The 20053-nt window shown below is 51.3% G+C and overlaps 8 protein-coding genes across 8 annotated transcripts; 4 read left to right on the forward strand and 4 right to left on the reverse strand.

Moving 5' to 3' along the window:
• Positions 1-180: 180 nt before the first annotated feature.
• Aud_007129 (ESCRT-II subunit protein VPS25) lies at positions 181-853 on the reverse strand (the record flags this gene model as incomplete). The annotated part of the gene is made up of 3 exons (XM_043292022.1): positions 181-293; positions 345-420; positions 473-853. 3 exons carry the CDS (start codon positions 851-853, stop codon positions 181-183), a joined length of 570 nt encoding a protein of 189 aa, XP_043147957.1.
• Positions 854-1374: 521 nt separating this feature from the next.
• Positions 1375-2565, forward strand: trm8 (tRNA (guanine46-N7)-methyltransferase; the record flags this gene model as incomplete). Its single annotated transcript, XM_043292023.1, has 3 exons — positions 1375-1544; positions 1600-1787; positions 1856-2565. The coding sequence occupies 3 exons, from the start codon at positions 1375-1377 to the stop codon at positions 2563-2565; spliced, it is 1068 nt and encodes a 355-aa protein (XP_043147958.1).
• Positions 2566-2899: 334 nt separating this feature from the next.
• On the reverse strand, positions 2900-5506 carry Aud_007131 (LIM domain protein; the record flags this gene model as incomplete). The annotated part of the gene is made up of 3 exons (XM_043292024.1): positions 2900-3223; positions 3279-5284; positions 5407-5506. 3 exons carry the CDS (start codon positions 5504-5506, stop codon positions 2900-2902), a joined length of 2430 nt encoding a protein of 809 aa, XP_043147959.1.
• Positions 5507-6715: 1209 nt separating this feature from the next.
• Aud_007132 (MCT family MFS transporter) lies at positions 6716-8322 on the forward strand (the record flags this gene model as incomplete). Its single annotated transcript, XM_043292025.1, has 2 exons — positions 6716-6943; positions 6994-8322. 2 exons carry the CDS (start codon positions 6716-6718, stop codon positions 8320-8322), a joined length of 1557 nt encoding a protein of 518 aa, XP_043147960.1.
• A 230-nt stretch (positions 8323-8552) lies between these two features.
• Aud_007133 (exosome catalytic subunit DIS3) lies at positions 8553-11708 on the reverse strand (the record flags this gene model as incomplete). The annotated part of the gene is made up of 2 exons (XM_043292026.1): positions 8553-11461; positions 11513-11708. 2 exons carry the CDS (start codon positions 11706-11708, stop codon positions 8553-8555), a joined length of 3105 nt encoding a protein of 1034 aa, XP_043147961.1.
• Positions 11709-12130: 422 nt separating this feature from the next.
• Aud_007134 (carbon-nitrogen hydrolase family protein) lies at positions 12131-13123 on the forward strand (the record flags this gene model as incomplete). The annotated part of the gene is made up of 5 exons (XM_043292027.1): positions 12131-12193; positions 12268-12551; positions 12608-12686; positions 12760-13062; positions 13109-13123. The coding sequence occupies 5 exons, from the start codon at positions 12131-12133 to the stop codon at positions 13121-13123; spliced, it is 744 nt and encodes a 247-aa protein (XP_043147962.1).
• Positions 13124-13494: 371 nt separating this feature from the next.
• Positions 13495-13947, reverse strand: Aud_007135 (uncharacterized protein; the record flags this gene model as incomplete). The annotated part of the gene is made up of 2 exons (XM_043292028.1): positions 13495-13582; positions 13688-13947. The coding sequence occupies 2 exons, from the start codon at positions 13945-13947 to the stop codon at positions 13495-13497; spliced, it is 348 nt and encodes a 115-aa protein (XP_043147963.1).
• A 642-nt stretch (positions 13948-14589) lies between these two features.
• On the forward strand, positions 14590-19799 carry Aud_007136 (bifunctional ATP-dependent DNA helicase/ssDNA endodeoxyribonuclease DNA2; the record flags this gene model as incomplete). Its single annotated transcript, XM_043292029.1, has 5 exons — positions 14590-16185; positions 16243-16338; positions 16394-16888; positions 16941-17202; positions 17263-19799. The coding sequence occupies 5 exons, from the start codon at positions 14590-14592 to the stop codon at positions 19797-19799; spliced, it is 4986 nt and encodes a 1661-aa protein (XP_043147964.1).
• Between the last annotated feature and the right edge of the window lie 254 nt (positions 19800-20053).

Consider the following 20053-nt stretch of genomic DNA (forward strand, 5'->3'; position numbering starts at 1 on the left):
CCAAGCCGGTGTTTTCTCGGGTACTTACCTTGTACATGGTTATGATGGATCAATGTCTGGGTCTTTAGGTATATTGGGATTTCTTTTTTTGCGGACAGATTTGATGCTGCGCTTAGCAGCTCCGTGCAAATAGTCATGCAGCTCGAAAGTTTGGCTTTAGCGTTTCAAAGCGAGTTCAGTTCAGAAAAACTTGACACCTTCCTGGCCTTCGCTGCCGAACACCTGGGCCTTGCCGCGTTTTACAAGAACGTTCAGAGACTTGAGCATCACGTCTGCATCCATACCATGCCATTCTAGAAGATGTCAGCGACGACTCACGAGAAGGACAAAAGTCATAACCAGACCTTGCGACATCGTAGCCTCTCCCTCCAGCAGCTCGTACACCGTCAGGACAACATTCTTCTGCCCTGTCGCTTCCACCTAGACCAACCATCAGCAAGCTAGCCAACAAGCAGGGAAAGGAAGTACCCACCCAATCCGCCACGATTCCCGCCCACTCCTCTGGCCTCCTCCACCAAATCCAGGCCACCGACTTACTCCCCCCGTCGATCCATTCCGCCCGCTTCCCACCACCCCCTTCCTCTTCGGGCTTGGCCATCCAGTCCAACACGGCCCTGGCCTCACTCAGACCCAACCTTTTCCGCAGCGAAGCATTGTGGAAGAGCGGGCTGTCAATCGCTTCAATCAGTGAGAGGCGGTAGGTGCGATGGTGGCGGCACCAGGATTGGATGAGCGAGGACCATTTCTGGAGTTGGGAGAGGCGGGTTGTGCTGTTGGGTTGCGGGGTGAAGAACGGGGGGAAGGAGTAGGTTGGTGGGAACTGAAAGGTTGTTGTGGCGTGAGACTGAGACATCTTTTTTCGTTTCTGGAGGTTTGATGCGAGGAGGAACTGGTGATATGGTTAGTATGTGGTTGTTGTGGGTGTGTTGTAGTTGTGTGCTGTTGACATACACGAGGCCGATGCTGATACTGCGGATGCGGGGTTGGCTGCGGTATGGAGGATTGCTGGAGGAATAATGGTGAGGTTATTCTATCGACGGACTGTACATTACTTTGCGGGAAGTCAACAGGACAGTATGATTTGGCGAAAAGAAGAGAGCGATGAGCGATCAAGGCTGTGCGGTGGTTATCTTCTCGGAGGTGTAGTCTTGACTCCGCCAAGCTCACCTCCGGCTCACCTCCGCCATCCTTGAGGGACGTCACGCTTCCGCTCAGAAAAAAAAAGTGCAACCCTCCGCCAGCACACCTCCGGCCATTGCACGGATATTTCTCTACCAAGGGATTGCAATTGCTCAGCAGGTCTCTGATTGTCTTTTGTAAAGGGTATTCTCTTTTCGGAACCATCCAAATCAATCCCAAACCAGAGTTCAAACCATGACACCACCCCCGCCTAAACGCCAAAAGCGCGATGAGTACCGCAAAGCAACAGCAGAGGCCGCCTCGCAACCCGGCCCCAGCGATGTTGCGGAGATCAAGCTGCCCAAGAAAAAGTACTATCGCCAGCGGGCGCATGCAAATCCCTTCTCGGACCACCAGCTGAAATAGTACGTCCCCACGCCCGTCTCTACTGGCATTATCCGTCACTAATCTGTAATACAGCCCCCTCAGCCCGGCGCATATGGACTGGTCATCTCATTACCCTGCCTTTGTGGATCCGGATCCGTCGCATACCAATCTCGCCGGGGCCCGGAAGCTCCTGAAGGATGTTGAGGTCGTGGATATCGGGTGTGGCTTTGGCGGGTTGCTCATTGGGCTCGCGCCTCTACTGCCGGAGTCGTTGATAGTTGGTAGGATACGGGACACATACGCATACACATACTCTGCTAGAGCAGTGCTAACAGAGCATGGAAACCAGGCATGGAGATCCGCGTCTCGGTCCTCGAATACGTGACGACGCGCATCCAAGCCCTCCGGGCCCAGCAGCATAAGCTCAGGGCTGCAACTGAGACAGGAGCAGCGGCGGAAAATCCATCTCAGCAGGAAGCCCAGCTAGATGGGAAGCCTACCAACGCAAACGCAGCTGCAGATGCAGCCTCCCCTGCCCCCTCCACCGACACCGAGCACACCCCGACCACGCTCGTCCCGGGCTCCTACGAAAACATCTCCGCAATCCGCAGCAATACCATGAAATTCTTCCCTAATTTCTTCGCCCGCCACCAACTTTCCAAGATCTTCATATGCTTTCCGGACCCGCACTTCAAGGCCCGCAAGCACAAGGCTCGGATTATCTCCGAGACGCTGAACGCCGAGTACGCCTACGCTCTGCGGCCCGGTGGGCACTTGTACACTATTACCGATGTGGAGGAGTATCATCATTGGATTCTCAGGCATTTTGGGGTGGAAGCTGGTGACGAGGAAGGGAATGAGGAGAAGAGCGCGAGTGCAAGCGCAAATGCTGGGGTGACGGACCTCTTTGAGCGGGTTTCGGAGGAGGAGCTGGAGAAGGATGACTGTGTACGGGTTATGAAGGAGGCCACAGAGGAAGGGAAGAAGGTGGCTCGGAATAAGGGGAATAAGTACGTGGCTGTCTTTCGGCGCAAGGCGGATCCTGAATGGCCTGCATGACTCCTTGGTTGTTGAGCATTTCGACTGCAGTCACCAATATGATACAGGCATTCGCAAAATACAAACTGAGTACGGATGGTAATGGCATTGATAGATTTGCAACATGCTATTCTGAAAAAGACGCTGCCGGTCGAACTCCACAGTATGATTCAAACCAAAAAATCACAGTCTTACAGCACCCGCTGCATGCAGAAATCATACCATATCGCTGTAAATCCCGCTTGCTTGCATATGCAGTCATCTCAAACACAGTAGGCAAAATCTGAGAAGATCAATCAAAAATGCAGAGTGTAGATCGTAATCTTGAATGGCAGCGAGCCTAGGTTGAGCATCATCACTTGGATGATGCCTTGAGTCGGATGCTCTCACATCGCTCACATACAGCCAACTGAACAGGACCCCCAATGATCCGTCCTTTGGACGTTCGCTTGGGCTCACCCTCTCGCACGAAATACCGGCCATCCGGACCGAAGCCGTCGCCACACTCGTGACAGACGAAGCATTCACTGTGCCATTGGCCCCCGACGGCGCTGACCACGACATCCTCCAGGACAGGACTCTTGCAGCCCAGGCATCGAGGCGCGGTCCGTCGAGAATGGCATTGAAGGCACCATGCGAACCCGTCCTTTTCCACAAAAGGAGTGTTTGAATCGAAGGGCTATAACAAAAATTAGTCGGGTTCGCTTACAGTGTTGGACAAGGTCAGAACATACATCACCACATTCGGCACAGAAAAAATGACCGACATGCCACTCGGCTCCGCATGCCACGACAATTTCGCCTTCAATCGGGGTCTTGCAGCTCTTGCACCTGGGGCTGAACTTCTCATGGAAATCCAGATGACAATAGAAGCGCAACATATGCGCCTCCTCGTCGTCACTTGGTGCCTCCGCCAATCGCTCATTGCGCTTGGCATCGGGCTCCTGATAAAAGGCCACACATTCTAAGGGCGTATGGCAATGATGGCACACGAAACACTCCGGGTGAAAGCGAGCCCCCGCCGCTGTGACAATCTTCCCTGCAATGGGAAGCGAGCAGGACTCGCATTTCGCTGTTGGTACTCCAGAGCGCGTGTACGTTGACAACCAGGTTTTCTCTGAGGACTGCGCAGCTTTCGGAGGAGATGATTGCGGGCGGTGCCTTGTGGTCACTGGATCTGGCAGAGGCCTAGTACCTCCCCTTCCCTTCGGAGATGGTGCTGCCATTTCCGAAATGGTGGGCGCCTTCTCGTCCGGAACATTGATAACCGGTATCGCCGGCGGCTCGGATACTTCAATAGTAGGGGCAGCAGGCTGCAGTGGTGGTGTCGGGGAGGCCGAATCCTGCCTCAAGCTGTCACGCTTTTGCGGCGACTGGGCCTCAGTGGGCTTCCAAGTCGGGTCAAAACTCACGATCGGCCGGCCAACGCGATTACTGACGGCTGTGGGCATAGGCAGCTTTGTGCTTCGATCTTTAAGCTTCTTACTTGTAGCCGCCCTGATTTCCTCGCTGCGAATCTCAATCCCATTCTTCGTAGGGACGGCCTGGACCGCCTGAACGGCCTGCTCTTTGTCCGCCTCTTCATCCGGGACTGCTTGCGGGAGCGGGCCATTCGTCCTATAGTCTGGATTTCTCGATTGGGTTGGGTGTTGTTTATGTAGCTCGAACCGCGCCAACTTGTCAACGAACGGAAGACTGCTTAGTCGTCCCGGAAGGGGTCGAGAGCCTCGCGGTAGGGCATTGCGTGGCTTTGTTCTGAGAGCTGATGAGTCGGATCTAGAAAATTCCGGTCGCCCATCCTCCTCGCAGCCATGAGGGTCTTTCGGTTCCTCGTAAATAGAGTCACGAGGATTTCGAAAAATCCCTCTCGATGACTCGGTACCGAATCTGGAAAGACATGAGTTGCCGCCGCCTCTAGATTTCGAGGGCGATTCCTCGGCGGGCAACGCAAAATCGACTCTGACATTCTTCCGCGGCCCCGAGGACTTTGTAGGGCTGCTTGCCGAGTCCTCTACCACTTGCTGGCGTTGTCGGTCATGCTGTAGAGCTAAACCTGTCCCCCCAGCGTCAGCACGATGGCTGTCAGAAGAATTTTCTGAGGTCGATCGATGATTATTCATGGGCCCGCCAGTCTTGTCACTTTGGGTGTGAGAACGGTCAGCGCTCTTTGGCGACTGGGATGATTTGTCCAGGTCGGGGTTATGATACGGCGCATATGGGTTTTTGTAGGGCACGCCGGGGTTCTGATGTATCCAGACTAGCTCCGTGGCTTCGTCTTGTGCAGCGTGATGGAGGCGTATCTCATCATGCAAGTCCAATCCCTGCAACGCATCCCGCAAGGAGCGTGCTTCCTCCTTCTCTACCCGCCGCTGACCACTTTCACGATAAACAGGATTGGGAGATGGAGGCGACGGGCGCGAGAAAACATGCGATGGCGAAACAGTCTTGCGTATCGGCACCATTCTTGGTTCCTGTACTAATGGGCGCCCGGCTGAGCTCCCCAAGGAGACGTGGGGTTCGAATGGGCGATGGGATGACAGAGAGCTGCTGGCTCGAGGGCGCTCTGCCTCGGGCGACGTAGGCTGGGCGCTGGGGTGTCCATACATTGACATCGACGACGACGCTCGAGGAGGGAGAGCCTCTCGAGGGGTTGAGCCTGATCCTGCTGCTCTTGGTGGAATGGGTCTAGATCCACTCGGTCGGGCTGGTCGATTCGTTCGCAAGTCTTTCAGATAGTTTGCTGGAGATTAAGTCACATTATTAGCTCAAGGTAATCACGGAGCCAACCTCAAAAGTGTCACACTGTCAAAAACCGCGACAATTTCCAAGAATGTCATGAGTCAGCCAGCAATGCAAACTCACCGAACTGATCGCTGGACATATAAGTCGGGCCCGGGGGGGAAACCTTCCGCTGGCCCTCTTTGGCCTTAGAATGGCCGGGAAGATGAGGTCTATGCATCATCCTGGTCTAGCTTCTTGAGATGTGAAGAAGTCTAAGACGACAGTAGGGACTCAATGGAGATGGAGATCTCTCTGATGAGTTGTACTCTCAGCTCAAAGCTAAGTAGATAAGGTACCTATGGAGTCACGGCAGAGCCAATAGGCTCGCAGACGGTGGCTGGAGTGACAGGGATGGAATGAACTAGAGAGATCTTCTAGGTTGATTAAAATTATGATGAGTTTAGATTAGAATATGCTTAGATTGGATTGTTCAAGTAGATTAAGAATTTGTAATTAATGCAGGGTATCCAGTGATACTCTACTAACTCGTCTTATTATTGCTATCGTGCTATCATCCCCTCGTCCTGGGAGATGGAAGCTATGACCACCACAACAACAAAGGTGCAAACGGGTCAAACTTCCCGTCGCGAGGCAACGCGGGGTTGTGCTTATGTCAGCTGTTGACACCTTCTGGCCCTAAGCCTGGATAATTCTAGCGCCTTTCGGACATTTGTCCTCCTCGTGGCGATAGTACCTCGTTAGTATGTACCTAGGGTACACTGCATAAATAATCCCGAGGATGAAAGATATTGGACATGACTATGACTGGCGATGGCAGATGTAAAGGAGATGTCTGCCTATCGAGTACAGAATCATGATGTGAAAACCATGCTTAACCTGGTTTCCACCGAGCCTTGCGTTCTGATCCGTCTTCCCCAGAGTATCAGCCCAGTTAGAGAGGTACTCCACCAGTTTAATCTCTACCTTCAACTTCCAGTCTCCAGAAAAACAACAAACTACCTACAGAGTATCTACAGACTTCAAAGAATCCATGACTCCGCACCGCTTAATCGGCACGGTAGCTGCTGGTTGATCCATGTGCCGTCTACCCAATGATGACGCATGGACAGTCGGATAGATCGCCGAAACCGTATGGCCAAGGGGCCGTTTCTAAAAAGCGTCAAACCGATGACAAACCGTTTTCTTTTTGACTCCTTCTCACCGCAAGAGATAGACTAGACTGAATATATTGTCCTGTGCTTATATCTCTCTTGCTAAAATCCGTCATGCTGTTCCTGATCACCTTACGTTCCCTCTTCCTCGAACTACTCATGGGGTCCAAGTTCGGATTCTGCTTGCTGTGCTCCTGATGTGTATGATCGTGGTGTTGACAAGCATATTCAACTCGAGCCAACCTGCCTTTGCGTAGGATTCACCATTCCAAGTTGCAATGGCAGATAATCCCCCAATCGATATTATTCGTTCAACAGATCGTGACCGAGATCCGGCCGCTGAGGACCCTCTATACAAGAGGGATCATCGACAGGATCTGAATGAGTCAACGCCAGTAGCAGAACCGGACCACAAAAATTCCCAAGATGTGCCTGATGGCGGTTATGGATGGGTCTGTGTGGCTTGTGTATTCTGGATCAATGCGCACACTTGGGGCATCAACAGTGTAAGTACCAGTTATGCCTGGCGGAATGAGGACTAATCATTTCTATGCAGAGCTACGGGGTCTTTCTTTCTTATTATCTCTCACACGATGTCTTCCCTAACACTAGTGCGCTGTCGTACGCCTTTACTGGTGGTCTGAGTATCTCCTGCGCGCTCCTCGTTGCACCTCTGGCCACACATCTGATCCACCTCTTCGGAACGCGGTCCGTCCTCAACCTAGGCGTCTTCTTCGAAACCCTCTCCTTGATTGGATCCTCCTTCGCCACGCAAAAGTGGCATATCTTCCTTAGTCAGGGCGTCTGTTTCGGATGGGGCATGGGCTTCCTGTTCGTTGGTAGCGTGGGGATCACTCCGCAGTGGTTCCAACGGCGAAGAAGTCTTGCAATGGGCATCAACGCCGCCGGCTCAGGACTGGGAGGCCTGATCTGGTCTCTAGCGGTAGGCGCCATGATTCCCTGTCTTGGTCTAGGTTGGACATTCCGAATCCTCGGCCTTATCGCCTGCGTAGTCAACCTGGTCTGCGCCAATCTCCTCAGAGACCGCAACAAAGCCGTCGGCAGCCGCTTCAAAGCCTTCCACATGCCCCTGCTGAAACGGCCAGAGTTCCTCCTGTTCCTCGGTTGGGGCATCCTAACCATGCTCGGCTACGTCGCACTTCTCTTCAGCATCGCCAACTTCGCCCTCTCCGTCGGCCTCTCCCCGCACCAGGGCAGCATCGTCAGCGCCTTGCTCAACCTCGGCCAAGGACTCGGCCGTCCCTTTGTGGGCATGTTCAGCGATAAGTTCGGCCGCATCAACATCGCCACTTTCCTCTCTTTCCTCTGCGGCCTGTTCTGCCTCGTGATCTGGATCTTCGCCCGGAGCATGGGTCTCGTTTCCTTCTTCGCCGTCCTCGTCGGCACTGTCGCAGGCACATACTGGGCTACCTGTACCCCCGTGGCGGCCGAGATCCTCGGTCTCCGGGACCTTCCCAGCGGCCTCAGCATCACCTGGCTGACTCTCGTGCCTCCAACGACGGTCTCAGAGGCGATCGCCCTATTGCTGCGCGATAACAAGTCCACAGATTCGAAGTATCTAAGGGTGCAGATCTTCACGGGCTTCATGTATATCGGCAGTGCCCTGTGTCTTTGGCTTGTCCGAGGCTGGAAAGTAGGCGACTTGGCTCGCGCCAAGGAAGAAGCTATCGCTGCGGTTGACCCCCGACAAGCAGGTGATGGTGCGGCTGGGAATGTGCCTTCTGCCGAGCCAGCCGAGGACGCTGAAACCGAGAAACATGGTCAAGCGGTTGATCCTGCATTCTCCATGCGCGGGACGTCGAATCTGAACCCCTGGACGCCTGCAACCTTGTTACGTGGAATGGTGGCTTTAAAGCGGGTATGACAGAGATGCGCAATCTACTCGTTGTTGCCGGGGTTTGTTTGAGTCCGCATTATGATACCCTACATCCAGTTTTCAATCCGTCCTTATTACATCACTCTAGGCTTGGAAGTATTATACATTTGAGTGATCAGGCAGCCGTCGCAAATGTATTTTCGTACCGCTGAACGCCAGTAACCCTATGTCTATGCTTCACATCCGATATCGTAGTAGTATGGCAAGTTCGAAATTTTTTAGATCCCTGGCCCCAGAATCAATATCCGCACACGTCTCTTTCCAGCTCCACGGCCACCTTCTTCCTTCACCGAGCTGACATTCACCTTGACTCGCTGGAAGAGCTCGACGGTAACGCCACGTTCCTTCTCAGGATGTCCCTTCTCGGAGACACGGAGCGTGTACTCCTCGCCGTCAAAATCGCTTTCCCGTCGCACCAGCAGCTCCCGCCTTTCCTCGACGGACCGGACTGCCGACTCGCCGGGAAGTACGAAATCCTCCAGGCGGACAACGCCCTCAATTCCAAAGCGGGGAACGAAGACAACCACGCCGTTCTCAAAGACGCGCATGACGTATCCTTCTTCCTCAATACCCGCATCAGCGCCATCGGCCGCCATCTTCTCCCCACGTGCCTTGAGCGCCTGTCCAACGTAGTACTCGATGCTAGCACGGCCGGCGAATTGGGCATTCCGATGCCGGTAGTTGATATTCCGGCAGATGTCCTCGAGCCTGTTGCGTGTCATGACACCTTCAACCTGCGCTCGGCCGTCTTCGCCCTCGTATCCAATCGCAGCTGCGAGCTGTCGGTGAACGAGCAAATCCGCATATCGTCTGATAGGAGAGGTAAAATGTGTGTAGATGGGAGAGGCCAAACCGTAATGGCGGAATTCAGACTCGGCATGTGCACCCGCACAAAAGTATTCCGCGGATGTCATGCACCTGGTGGCAAGGATACGGACCAGAGTATTAAAGAATGGGTTCTCTGGATCGACGCATCGGTCAAGGGAGTCAGCGAGGGCCCGCGAGCTCGACACATCGAGTTCCAGATTGCGTTTCTTCGAGAGCTGGTTGATGAGCTCCTCAAAGTTCTGTGGCGGGGGAGTGGCGTGCCGACGTAGCAAAGCAGTCTGGGAAAAGCTATCGTAGATCTTGGCCGCGACAGTGATGTTCGCATGAAGCATGAACTCTTCAACTAGACTGTTAGTTGCAAGCATTGCCTTCGTCTTGACATCCGTGAGCGGATCGCCCACTTCGTCACTGTCCGTTTCGATTCGAACTTCCGGTGACGCAAGATTCAGCGCTCCTGCATCCATTCGCTTCTGACGGAGGATTTTCGACAGACGGAGTAGGGTGCGCATGCTCTGAGTCAGCTCATCATTTTGCGATGGGTCGTCGATGCGCATTTGTGCCTGTTCGTAGCTGAAAGCCTCTCGCGAGCGAATAACGGACTTCGTGAATTCAGCAGACACAACCTCAGCGTTCGGAGTCATCTCCCAGAGGACGGAAAAGGCGTAGCGCTCGACATATGGCTTGAGAGAGCAGAGATCCGTGCCGAGAAGATGCGGAAGCATGTCAATACGCTTGTCGACTAGGTAGACTGTCGTTCCACGGACGCTAGCCTCCAGGTCCATGGCATTGTTCGGTTTGACAAAATGTGACACGTCTGCAATATGGACGCCAACTTCAAAGTTACCGTTAGGCAAAGGCCGCGCGTGGAGGGCGTCATCAATATCTTGGCATCCAGGAGGATCAATACTGCAGACCAGGATATCCCTCAGGTCTCTCCGTCCTTTCCAACCCACATTTTCTTTGTCGGCAGGCACTTTCCAGTCGTGTCCTTCTGACGGAAGGCAATCCAGAACGGCCTTTGGGAATGGTTTGTACTGCACGTCATACTCAAGAAGTAGGGCTTCCGTCTCTGCTCCTTTGGTCTCTAGTTCTCCCAGAGAGCGAATGAAATGTCCAGTGGGATACCGAGAATCGCGATCCCAGGCGTCAATCGTGACTAAAATCCGCTGGCCCAACAGGTCGCTAGCCTGCCGAGTACGGACCCGGATCTTTGGAATACGTTTATCCATGGGTAAGACAAAGACGTTCTGTTGCCGCCGTCCAGAGCTGGCTGACGCACCCGTCGAACCTTGATCAACATGTCCGACGTACTGACGCCAGTTCCGCTTGATGACACCAACAACCTTAGCTGTGGGTTGCGGCCTTCCTTCAGAATTCTTGCCATGCGCCTTCTTGACTTCTTCCTGCAGAGCCTTCCGCTCCTTTTCTGTCACCACCTCTTCATTATCTTCCGCCTCGGGATTGTCGTTCCGCGTGACTGCTTCTTCGTCAACAAGCTTTGTGGATGGTGACTTCCACTGATCTTTCGGTAAGACCTCAATAACAACAATGTCCCCTGCAATAGCACGATTGCTATTATCCCGACCAAGGATGAGGAGTGGCTTATCAAAAGCTCCGACATTCACAGACCCTTCCAAGTAGTTGTATGGCGAGACATTGAAAACGCCCTGATGCAGCGTGCCAGCTCTCAGTCCAGTCATGATTTTCGACATCGAGTAATACTCTGGATAGAAAAGCTCGCCGCGAGCGCCCTTTGCGTCCCTTGCCTCCCTCGCCTCGCTGATCATGTCAAGTAGCCTGTCGGCGTCCTCCAAGCCGGAGACGTAGTCGGACAGCGACAGCGCTGTGACACCTTCTTCCTTTGCTTTGCGGAGATTTTCCTTGTCATCTGTGATAACAACAATAGCTGGTAGCGACTTCTCCTTCTTGCCCTTCTTCAGCGTGCTGCGAAGGTGTTCAGAGTACCATTTCGCCACTGCCCGTACTGCTCGGTCATTTCTGTCATTGATGGACTCATTCTGACCTCTTCTCACGTGAGTTTCCAATCTGAACTCATTGAAGAATAGGTAAAACCGTTTTTCGTCTGTCTTAATTAAAGAAAGCAAGCGGTTGTAGAGCGGCAGCGACTGGTTCTTGAGTTCCTCGAGGACCGTCTGAAGAATGATAACGTCGTAGAAAGCTCCCGTATGTTCAAACAAATCCATACCATTCAGCAGCGCGTTTGTATCAGGGACGAGATAGTGACCGCGAGGGAAAGCGCTCGTTCCAGCGGGTTGCTCTGAGAGGACGAAAGGCGCAACTATCCCACATTAGCAATCAACCTTCGCATACGCCAGGAACTCCAACTTACTATTCCCATTCGCATCTGCTGGCGCGATTGTAGGACATAGCGAACACAACTTGGACGAGCAAGGAATATCCTGTCTCAGATAAAGCTCACGTACAATCTTCTGCACCTTTCCACTTTTCGTGGACCTGACGAAGATTTTGCTGGTGACATTAGCGGCCTGCGGATCAGAGGAGAATTCCCTCCGTAGGCTCTTCATATTTCGTGAAAAGTGATCTGATACCTGTCAGACCTGGTTTTGCACAGAACACTGTGTATTTCCTAGCCGCAGCGCAGTGATTGACGTTTGTGCATGATCTGCTCCGGCGTTGAATCTCTGTCGGCGGAGCTTGGCGGTTTTAGGTAAGCCCCTCTCATATCGCTATCATACCTGTTATCGGTACTCGGTACGGAGTATTAAGCTAGGTATTAACAACCCTTGTCGATGACCATCCTACTACCCATTACTCGTTGTCCCTGGATTGTACATAGACACTTTTCTATCAGAAAGGAATCATAGACTACCCTGTAATATAACAATGGCCATTGCTGTAAGAGCCGAATAATCCCAATTTCAGCTCAAAGCCACCTTACTAATGAGATCCACAACAGGCAATCGGGCAACTATGCTCGACCGCGAGTATGACTTCGAACCTGGCTCAGTGTCAGGTTCTGGTGCGCAAGGCTGTGGCATCTGGTGCTAAAGTATGCTACACTTTGCCTCCTCTCTCATAAAAGCTCAGGCGCTCTTGAGACTTTGATAGCCTAATGCTGAACAGGCATTGTTCCTTCCAGAGGCATCAGACTACATTGCCTCTTCACCAGCAGAAAGCATATCGCTTGTGCGATCCGTGCAGGACAGCGTGTTTGTGCAGGGACTTCAGCGTGAAGCCAGGCAGGCAAGCCTGCATATCAACGTTGGCATCCATGAACCGGCGCCGAATGGCAAAGTCAAGAATACTCTGATCTGGATTGATGATAAGGGTATTATTACTCAACGCTACCAAAAGATTCATCTATTCGATGTCGAGATCAAAGATGGGCCGGTCCTCAAGGAGAGCGCGTAAGTAGACCCTAAGTAGAAAGCATGCATGCACGACTCACCTTTGCGGTAATAAGGAGCGTTGAAAAGGGTATGGAAATTCTGCCACCATTCAACACCCCTCTAGGAAGTGTTGGTCTCTCTATTTGCTTCGATGTGAGTCTAGTGGCCCAAGTTCCAAAGCCTGATGGAGAAGTTATCATAATCTTACATGCTACTTGCTTTACAGCTGCGCTTCCCTGAAATCAGTCTAGCATTAAAGCGTCAGAATGCGCAGATCATCACATATCCATCGGCTTTCACGGTTCCAACGGGACAGGCTCATTGGGAAATATTGCTCCGAGCAAGAGCTATCGAGACACAAACGTATGTGGTGGCTGCGGCTCAGGCTGGTCCGCACAATGAAAAGCGGAGAAGCTATGGCCATTCAATGATTGTTAATCCATGGGGAGAGATCGTGGCGAAACTCGGAGACGAATATCGAGAGCCAGCAATCGCTACCGCAGAGATTGACCTCAATCTCTTGGAGAAGGTCAGGGGAGAGATGCCCTTATTAAGGAGAACTGACATATATCCAGAGGTATAGCACCTGATTTAATTGATAAGACATTCAAACCAGGCCCAGTAGATCTTGTGCATGTTAAAGGCTACTCCGTAATACCTGCTACGTAATGCTCGTCTTAGGCGTTTTTGAAGGTAACCAACAAACATTGCTCTATCAGGCTAAAAGTCTTTCCTTTGAAAAGGTTCCTTGAGTGACTTCATTTTGAGACTTTCAGAAATACAACGACGACAAAAATCCCTTTGCGCAGAACAAGAATTGAAGGGACGAACAAAGAATTTGAAAAAGCACGTCGTCTAGGTTGGGCTCATACGCCATATGTATCACAGACCAGGTGGTAAGGCGCTTTTCATAGCCGATCACTCTATGTACAGTGTACAAGGAAAATCGGGAGTAATGCGATCACTTCTGCTGGACCTTGTCAGGGTCCTCCAGGATGCCCTCGGCCTCCAGCCTTCGTCGAGCCTCCTCTAAAGCCCACGTTTGTATCCTAGAAGACAATCAGTACCTATGATCTCGGAATAACGCAAGTCGATATGGTACGGCCGCTCATAAGAAGGGCCTCGGATGAATAGCACGCGGGAATGAAACGTACGAGGTATCAGGCTTGAAAATGTATGCAACACCAGCAGCGAGCAAACTGCCAATAAATCCGTAGTACCAAATGTTTTCCCATCCTTCCTTCACGTATTTCTGACCTGGCTTGACGCCGAAGAGCCATCCGGTGGGAGGGTCATAGTGATTACCGTGGTCAGCGGCGCGGAGAGTATTCCGGGTCGAGAAGCCCCTAGTGTTCTGAGGTCCGCGGAGAAGGCAGCGAGCACGGAGGGCTTGCGACAAAGGGCGAGCAGACATTGTGATTATTGTGAAGGAAACTGGCAGTGTTCCTTTGAAGGGCCGGTTGATAGTTGGAAGGCAACGCTAGGTAGAGGACCCCTGCCAAATATGCTAAGGAGGTACTTCGGAGGTGTGTAAAGAATGATATAGACTGGCGACAGCCACCCTGAGTTCAATTGGACAATAGCTCGATTCGCAGCTGTTGATGAGGCTGCGGTATGTGGAGGGGCGCTTGGTGTCCAGCGGTTGATGGTCGTGAAGCCGCAAAAGGCCGATAGAGCGGGAGCTTAGAGTCACCACGCTAGTCCCTGTTGAGGCAATCTAGACGCCGCCTTTCTGCCTGACATTACAGGCACCAGTATACACCTCAGGCAGGAGCCATCAACGCGCGACGCGTCTCCGTGTCCGCTTATCCCATGTCCTCATCGAAGGCAATCATTGTACTACGTCGAGACGATCACCAGCCATGATCTGGACGAATATTATACTTGGACTTCTGCTTTGACCAGAAACAACCCTCCTTTGTCCAACTTCCTACTTCAATGGTAGAGACGAAACTCTACTCATTGCTACAGCTCGTGTGAATCTGTAGTTCTTGAAGTCAGGCCGACATGAACCGATGTCCTACAGAAAGCTGAAATCTCGAAAAGCTCTTGAGCCATGGCTGGAAACTCGAACTCCTACCCGATATCCTCCAATTCACGTTCCAAGTTGAATGCCTTCCGGTTCAACAACCAACATACGAACAATGGAGGAAAGTCGCCTACGGAGTCGCTATTAAAGGCAGGTCACGAAGACAAGGAAAACCAAACTTCGTGGTTGAATGGAGTAATCAAACCATTGCAATCAGAGCCACAGAAAGAAGAGCCTTCTGGCGAACCGAATGAGCCAAAACCGGCCAAGGAGTGTCCTCAGACGCCAGGGAACAGGATACCCCTGGCCGATCTTATTAGCAATGCAGAAGACGCATTTAGCCGAGCACCAGGACAAGAATACACGCCGGAGGATCATGTTATCTGGCAGCATGTACCTGCGAGCTCGAACCCGGACACACTCTCTCAACCTTCCGCAACGAGAAAGAAACGGCGTCACAGCTCATCCCCCACCAGCTCTCCACTAGGTGCAAGCAAGAAGGGTGAACGGAAACGGTCCTTTGATATGCAATCCTTCCAAGCGCTCCTCAGAACACCGCAGAGCGATCTCGCAACAGACCTGTGGAACAATTACCTGGGCAAAGCTTCGATCAATCCAGAGGAAAGCTTTCCTCCTCCTCGCCTAGCTAACCTTCTCTCGTCTTCACCCCAAACACCTGCCTCGGCCGGCACCAGTAGGGATTCTTCTGGTTTGAGGAGGTCAATTAGTTGCAATGCGGAATGGCCCACCTCTAAAGCAAAACGGAGAAGATTGAATGGACAAGAGTTTGGTAGTGGGCGCAATATTTTCTCCCGATCTAAGAGTAATGTACTGGAGTCCGCAAAGACGAAATCTTCCAGACTCAACTTTTTGTTGGAAAAAATTGAGAGAAGCTTGCAGAAGCCCTCTGTCGCTCCAGCAGAAATGTCTGATTCTTCACCCGTGCCGAAACGCAAGCAAGTGCGACGGAGCCGATCAAATTCCCCTGTCCAGAGAAAGGCCGCCGCGCAAATGCCAGAGAAAGTCATTGGGTATGACGATGGGCTCGGTCACACACTTGTACAACCAAACGAACCCGAAGGCGTAGGAGCCTCTTCATCTGATTTCGGTGATGATGACTTGGATCAGGACTTTCTCACCTTGGCCGAAGCGTCTGAGGACCCATTCCTCGAACCAACCCGGCCCAACAACTATACGAATCCAATGAACGTCGAAGCCCCTGTTGAATCTACGGTGGAACAGCCTCGACGTCAAGTCAGCTCTTTGGGAGACTCGAACCATGACGCAGGAGCTCCTGGTTCGGGCAACCGGGAGTCCAGTGTCCGCAAAGCTGTGAACAGTGATGAATTCGACGATGACTTTGACGATATAGAGGATATTCTTGCCGAATGCGAGAGAACCGCAAGCTTGACTCCTCCAGTACCAAAAGCGTCAGCGAAGCAGCTGGCTAACGAACAACATTGTATGAAAACGAATACGAAACGACCATCTGAAACAGAAGGATTTTACGGCATTTCCAAGGGGAACTTGGAACCGTCCTCTGGTGACGAATTTGATGATGACGACTTTGACGTGGAGGCTATCGAGCAGTCTATGAAGCCAGGTAGAAATGGATCAGTCAACGTTTGTCGCTCTTAGTTGGTACTTTCAATAGGATTTTGCTAAATACATCAGAGCTAGATTCTTACAGACCGGCAAGCTATCAAACGATATTTGATTGTTGATATTGCAGAGAATGAATATGTCACTCAAAAAGGTCGCAGTCAGCCAGAGCAGGTTTGTTGCGGCCAAACTCATCAGATATGCCGTTGCTGGCTAACAAATCGGACAGGTGCTGTTGGTTCAGGATGAAAAGACTAAAAACAAAAAGGCAGTAATCTTGCGAGAGTCTTGGTTCGACAGCCCATGCAATAAGGGTGCATATATTCACCTGACCGGCGATTTCGACGCAACAGGGCAATGCATTGTCGATGATGCCCATAATATGATTATACTTCATCCAGACCATCTGATATCTGCGACCGTTGTCGCAGACTCCATCAGTTGCCAGCGAAGAGCAGTTCTCCAGGACCGTATCAAGAATTCAAGCGATATTAGCAAGCCTCAGGTGTTCGGAAATATCTTTCACGAGCTCTTTCAGGAAGCTATGAAAGTCAACAAATGGGACATGGGTTCTTTGAGAGCTTTGGTAGAAGCTATTCTTGTCAGACATGTCGAAGACTTATACTTGATCCAAATGAGCATGCCGGAAGCCGTCGAGTATATGATGAGCAGAGTCCCAGCTTTGAAAGCCTGGGCAGAGGTCTTTCTTCGAACTACTCCGAGTGTAAGTGCACCCTGCAGGCGTTGGGATGCTTGTTGATTAATCGCCACTCCAGGCCGAATCTGTTGTTGAAGACCGGCATAGCTCCAAGGTCAATCTGAGCATCAATAAGCTGCTTGAGGTAGAGGAACACATATGGTCCCCGATGTATGGGCTCAAAGGCAACATCGATGCTACAGTCCAAGTTGCATGCAATGACGGGGAGGGCAACAGAAATCTGGTTGTCCCTCTGGAGCTCAAGACGGGCAACAGAGACACAAATCAGGCGCACAGGGCTCAGACTGCCCTTTATACCTTGTTGCTATCTGATCGCTACGGTAAGTTTTTAAGCCTCAATTATGCTCCGTACCTTGTCTCACTGATGCTACTCTTTCAAGACGTTGACGTAACCTTCGGTCTGCTCTACTATCTCGAGATATCGAAAATATTCCGCATCCGTGGTGTCAGACATGAGCTCTTGCAAATGATCCAGGAACGTAACCGCCTGGCGGGTTTTGTCCGTGAAAGACACCAACTTCCACCAATGGTTAAGAAACCGGGAATGTGCAACAGATGTTACTCAAAGACGCCTTGCTTGATATATCATAAGCTTGCGGACGACGGAGATGGCGAAACCAGCGGACTTGGCGACGAATTCGTCAAGGCTATGGACTATTTGACGCCACAGCATCGAGACTTTTTTAAAAAATGGGACGATTTGCTGACGAAGGAGGAACAGAGCATGATGCGATTCAAGCGAGAACTCTGGACCTTGTTGAGCAGTGAGCGAGAGGCTCTCGGGCGTTGCTTCGGCAATGTCGTGATACAACCAGGGTCTGCATATGAAGACAAAGAGAGCACAAAGATTAATCGCTTTAGATATACCTTTGTTAAGAAGCATACCTTGCCTTCGTTCTCTTTCACTGAGTCACAGCTGACAGTGGGAGAGCCGATCGTTGTGTCCGATGAGAAAGGTCACTTCGCGCTCGCCAATGGATACGTTGTGCAAGTCAGCCCAAAGCACATAATGGTCGCAGTCGATCGGAGATTGCACAATACGAGAACAAAGACAAAGGGATTTGATGCAAAGAAGAATCAATCATTCCGAGGCATCATGGAAGTACTGGAAGATAGCTCTAGCTCCTTCCCTTCATCCACTTCTAACGACCCGGAGGAGGAGATTGTTTACCGACTGGATAAGGATGAATTCAGCAATGGCATGGCAATTGTTCGAAACAATCTCATTTCCATGATGGAAAAGGACCTCTTTCAAGCAAATCGACTCAGAAAGCTTATTGTCGAGGGAGAAACACCCATTTTCAATCCCTCACCATCAGCTTTTCCGTTGTCTGACTCCGCCAAAGCAAGCCTAAATGTCGATCAGAAAAGAGCCATAGACAAGGTCATGAGTGCGCGAGATTATGCACTAGTCCTTGGCATGCCCGGCACAGGAAAGACGACAACCATTGCCCATATCATTCGAGCACTGGTGGCGCAAGGAAAGAGTGTTCTCCTGACCTCCTACACGCACACCGCAGTCGATAATATCCTACTAAAGATCCGAGACGATAATTTCCGCATTCTGCGGATAGGAGCTACTGCAAAGGTGCATCCTGAAGTACAGCAATTTGTCGATCTTGCAGCAGTCCCTAAAACCACCGTCGAAGAGTTAAAAGCATCTTATGAAGAGTCACAAGTAGTCGCGACGACTTGTCTTGGCGTCAACCACAATATCTTCAATAGACGCATATTCGACTATTGCATTGTTGACGAGGCCTCGCAAATCACTCTTCCGGTATGCTTAGGGCCGATTCGAATGGCGCGAACATTCATTCTCGTCGGGGATCATTACCAATTGCCACCTTTGGTGCAAAACAAGGAAGCCCAAGAGGGAGGACTCGATGTCAGTCTCTTCAAGCTCCTTTCCGACGCACATCCTGAGTCGGTGGTCAATCTTGAGCACCAATATCGCATGTGCGAGGATATTATGGTCCTTTCCAACAATCTTATTTACGCCGGGCGTCTGAAATGTGGAACTCCTGCGGTTGCATCGCGCTCTTTGGATCTGCCCAACATTGCCGGTCTCAAGTTGCACCATATCAACCAACTACCGCAATCACCGAGTCAACGGCAATTTTGTTTGGGGACAAACCAAGGTCGCTGCTGGCTACGGGACGTGCTTGATCCGTCTGCAAAGAACCGTTTCATCAACACAGACACGCTTGCAATCCCAGCCCGAGACGTAGCAAACGGTGCCAGGATTGTAAATCCAACTGAGTCTTCTATTTGCGCACAGCTCGTAGAGTCATTGGTTTCGTGCGGCATCCCAGCACGTAACATTGGCGTCATCACATTCTACCGCAGCCAGCTCTCTCTATTGAAGCAGAATCTTCGTCGATTCCTACCCGAGCTTGAAATGCATACAGCCGACAAATTCCAAGGCCGAGATAAGGAAGTCGTGATACTAAGCTGTGTTCGAAGCAACGCCGACAATAATGTTGGCGATCTTCTCCGAGATTGGAGACGGATCAACGTCGCCTTTACGCGCGCGCGGACAAAGCTTCTCGTTGTTGGAAGCAAGAACACTCTGCGAGACGGCAATGATCTACTCCGCAAATACATAAGCATGGTGGAAGAACAAGGATGGATATATGATTTGCCCAAAGGTGCTTTGGAAAGCCACATCTTCGACTGCGACGTGAGCTTTACTCCATCCCTCGATGCAAACAAATCATCATCCAAGGGGAGCAGAAGTCCCGCAAAGACTTCTCCTTCGCCAAAGGCATCTCGCAATCCACTCAGCCCAATACAGGGCCAACAAACGCTTCGAGGTCTCAAAAAACCCGCTAAGAAAGGGGCCAAGCTTCTAAGCGGGAATAAGGTCATTGGGAATAGACCTGTGTTACAGGACGTGGTAAATGAACTCTTTGGTTAATGACTCGCGGAGTTGGTGCACCTATGGATGACTTTTCTCGTTGTTGCTTCGTCGCTCTTGAGTTTTGTATAACTGTTTTACCTTGGTTAACTGTCTTCTTTCACCGAATTGGGGTGATAACCGGATCTCATGGAGGTTTCTGATCCTTGCAGGCTTTCTTTTGGATAATACCACAACTACCACAGCCTTGACTTAAACGATAGTATAGCTTGAACAATGATGTATTAAATTATTGTCAAGGCTTGCGCCATTTG

This window comes from Aspergillus udagawae (genome assembly GCF_001078395.1).
Source record: "Aspergillus udagawae IFM 46973 DNA, scaffold_5, whole genome shotgun sequence".
NCBI classification, from domain to species: domain Eukaryota; kingdom Fungi; phylum Ascomycota; class Eurotiomycetes; order Eurotiales; family Aspergillaceae; genus Aspergillus; species Aspergillus udagawae.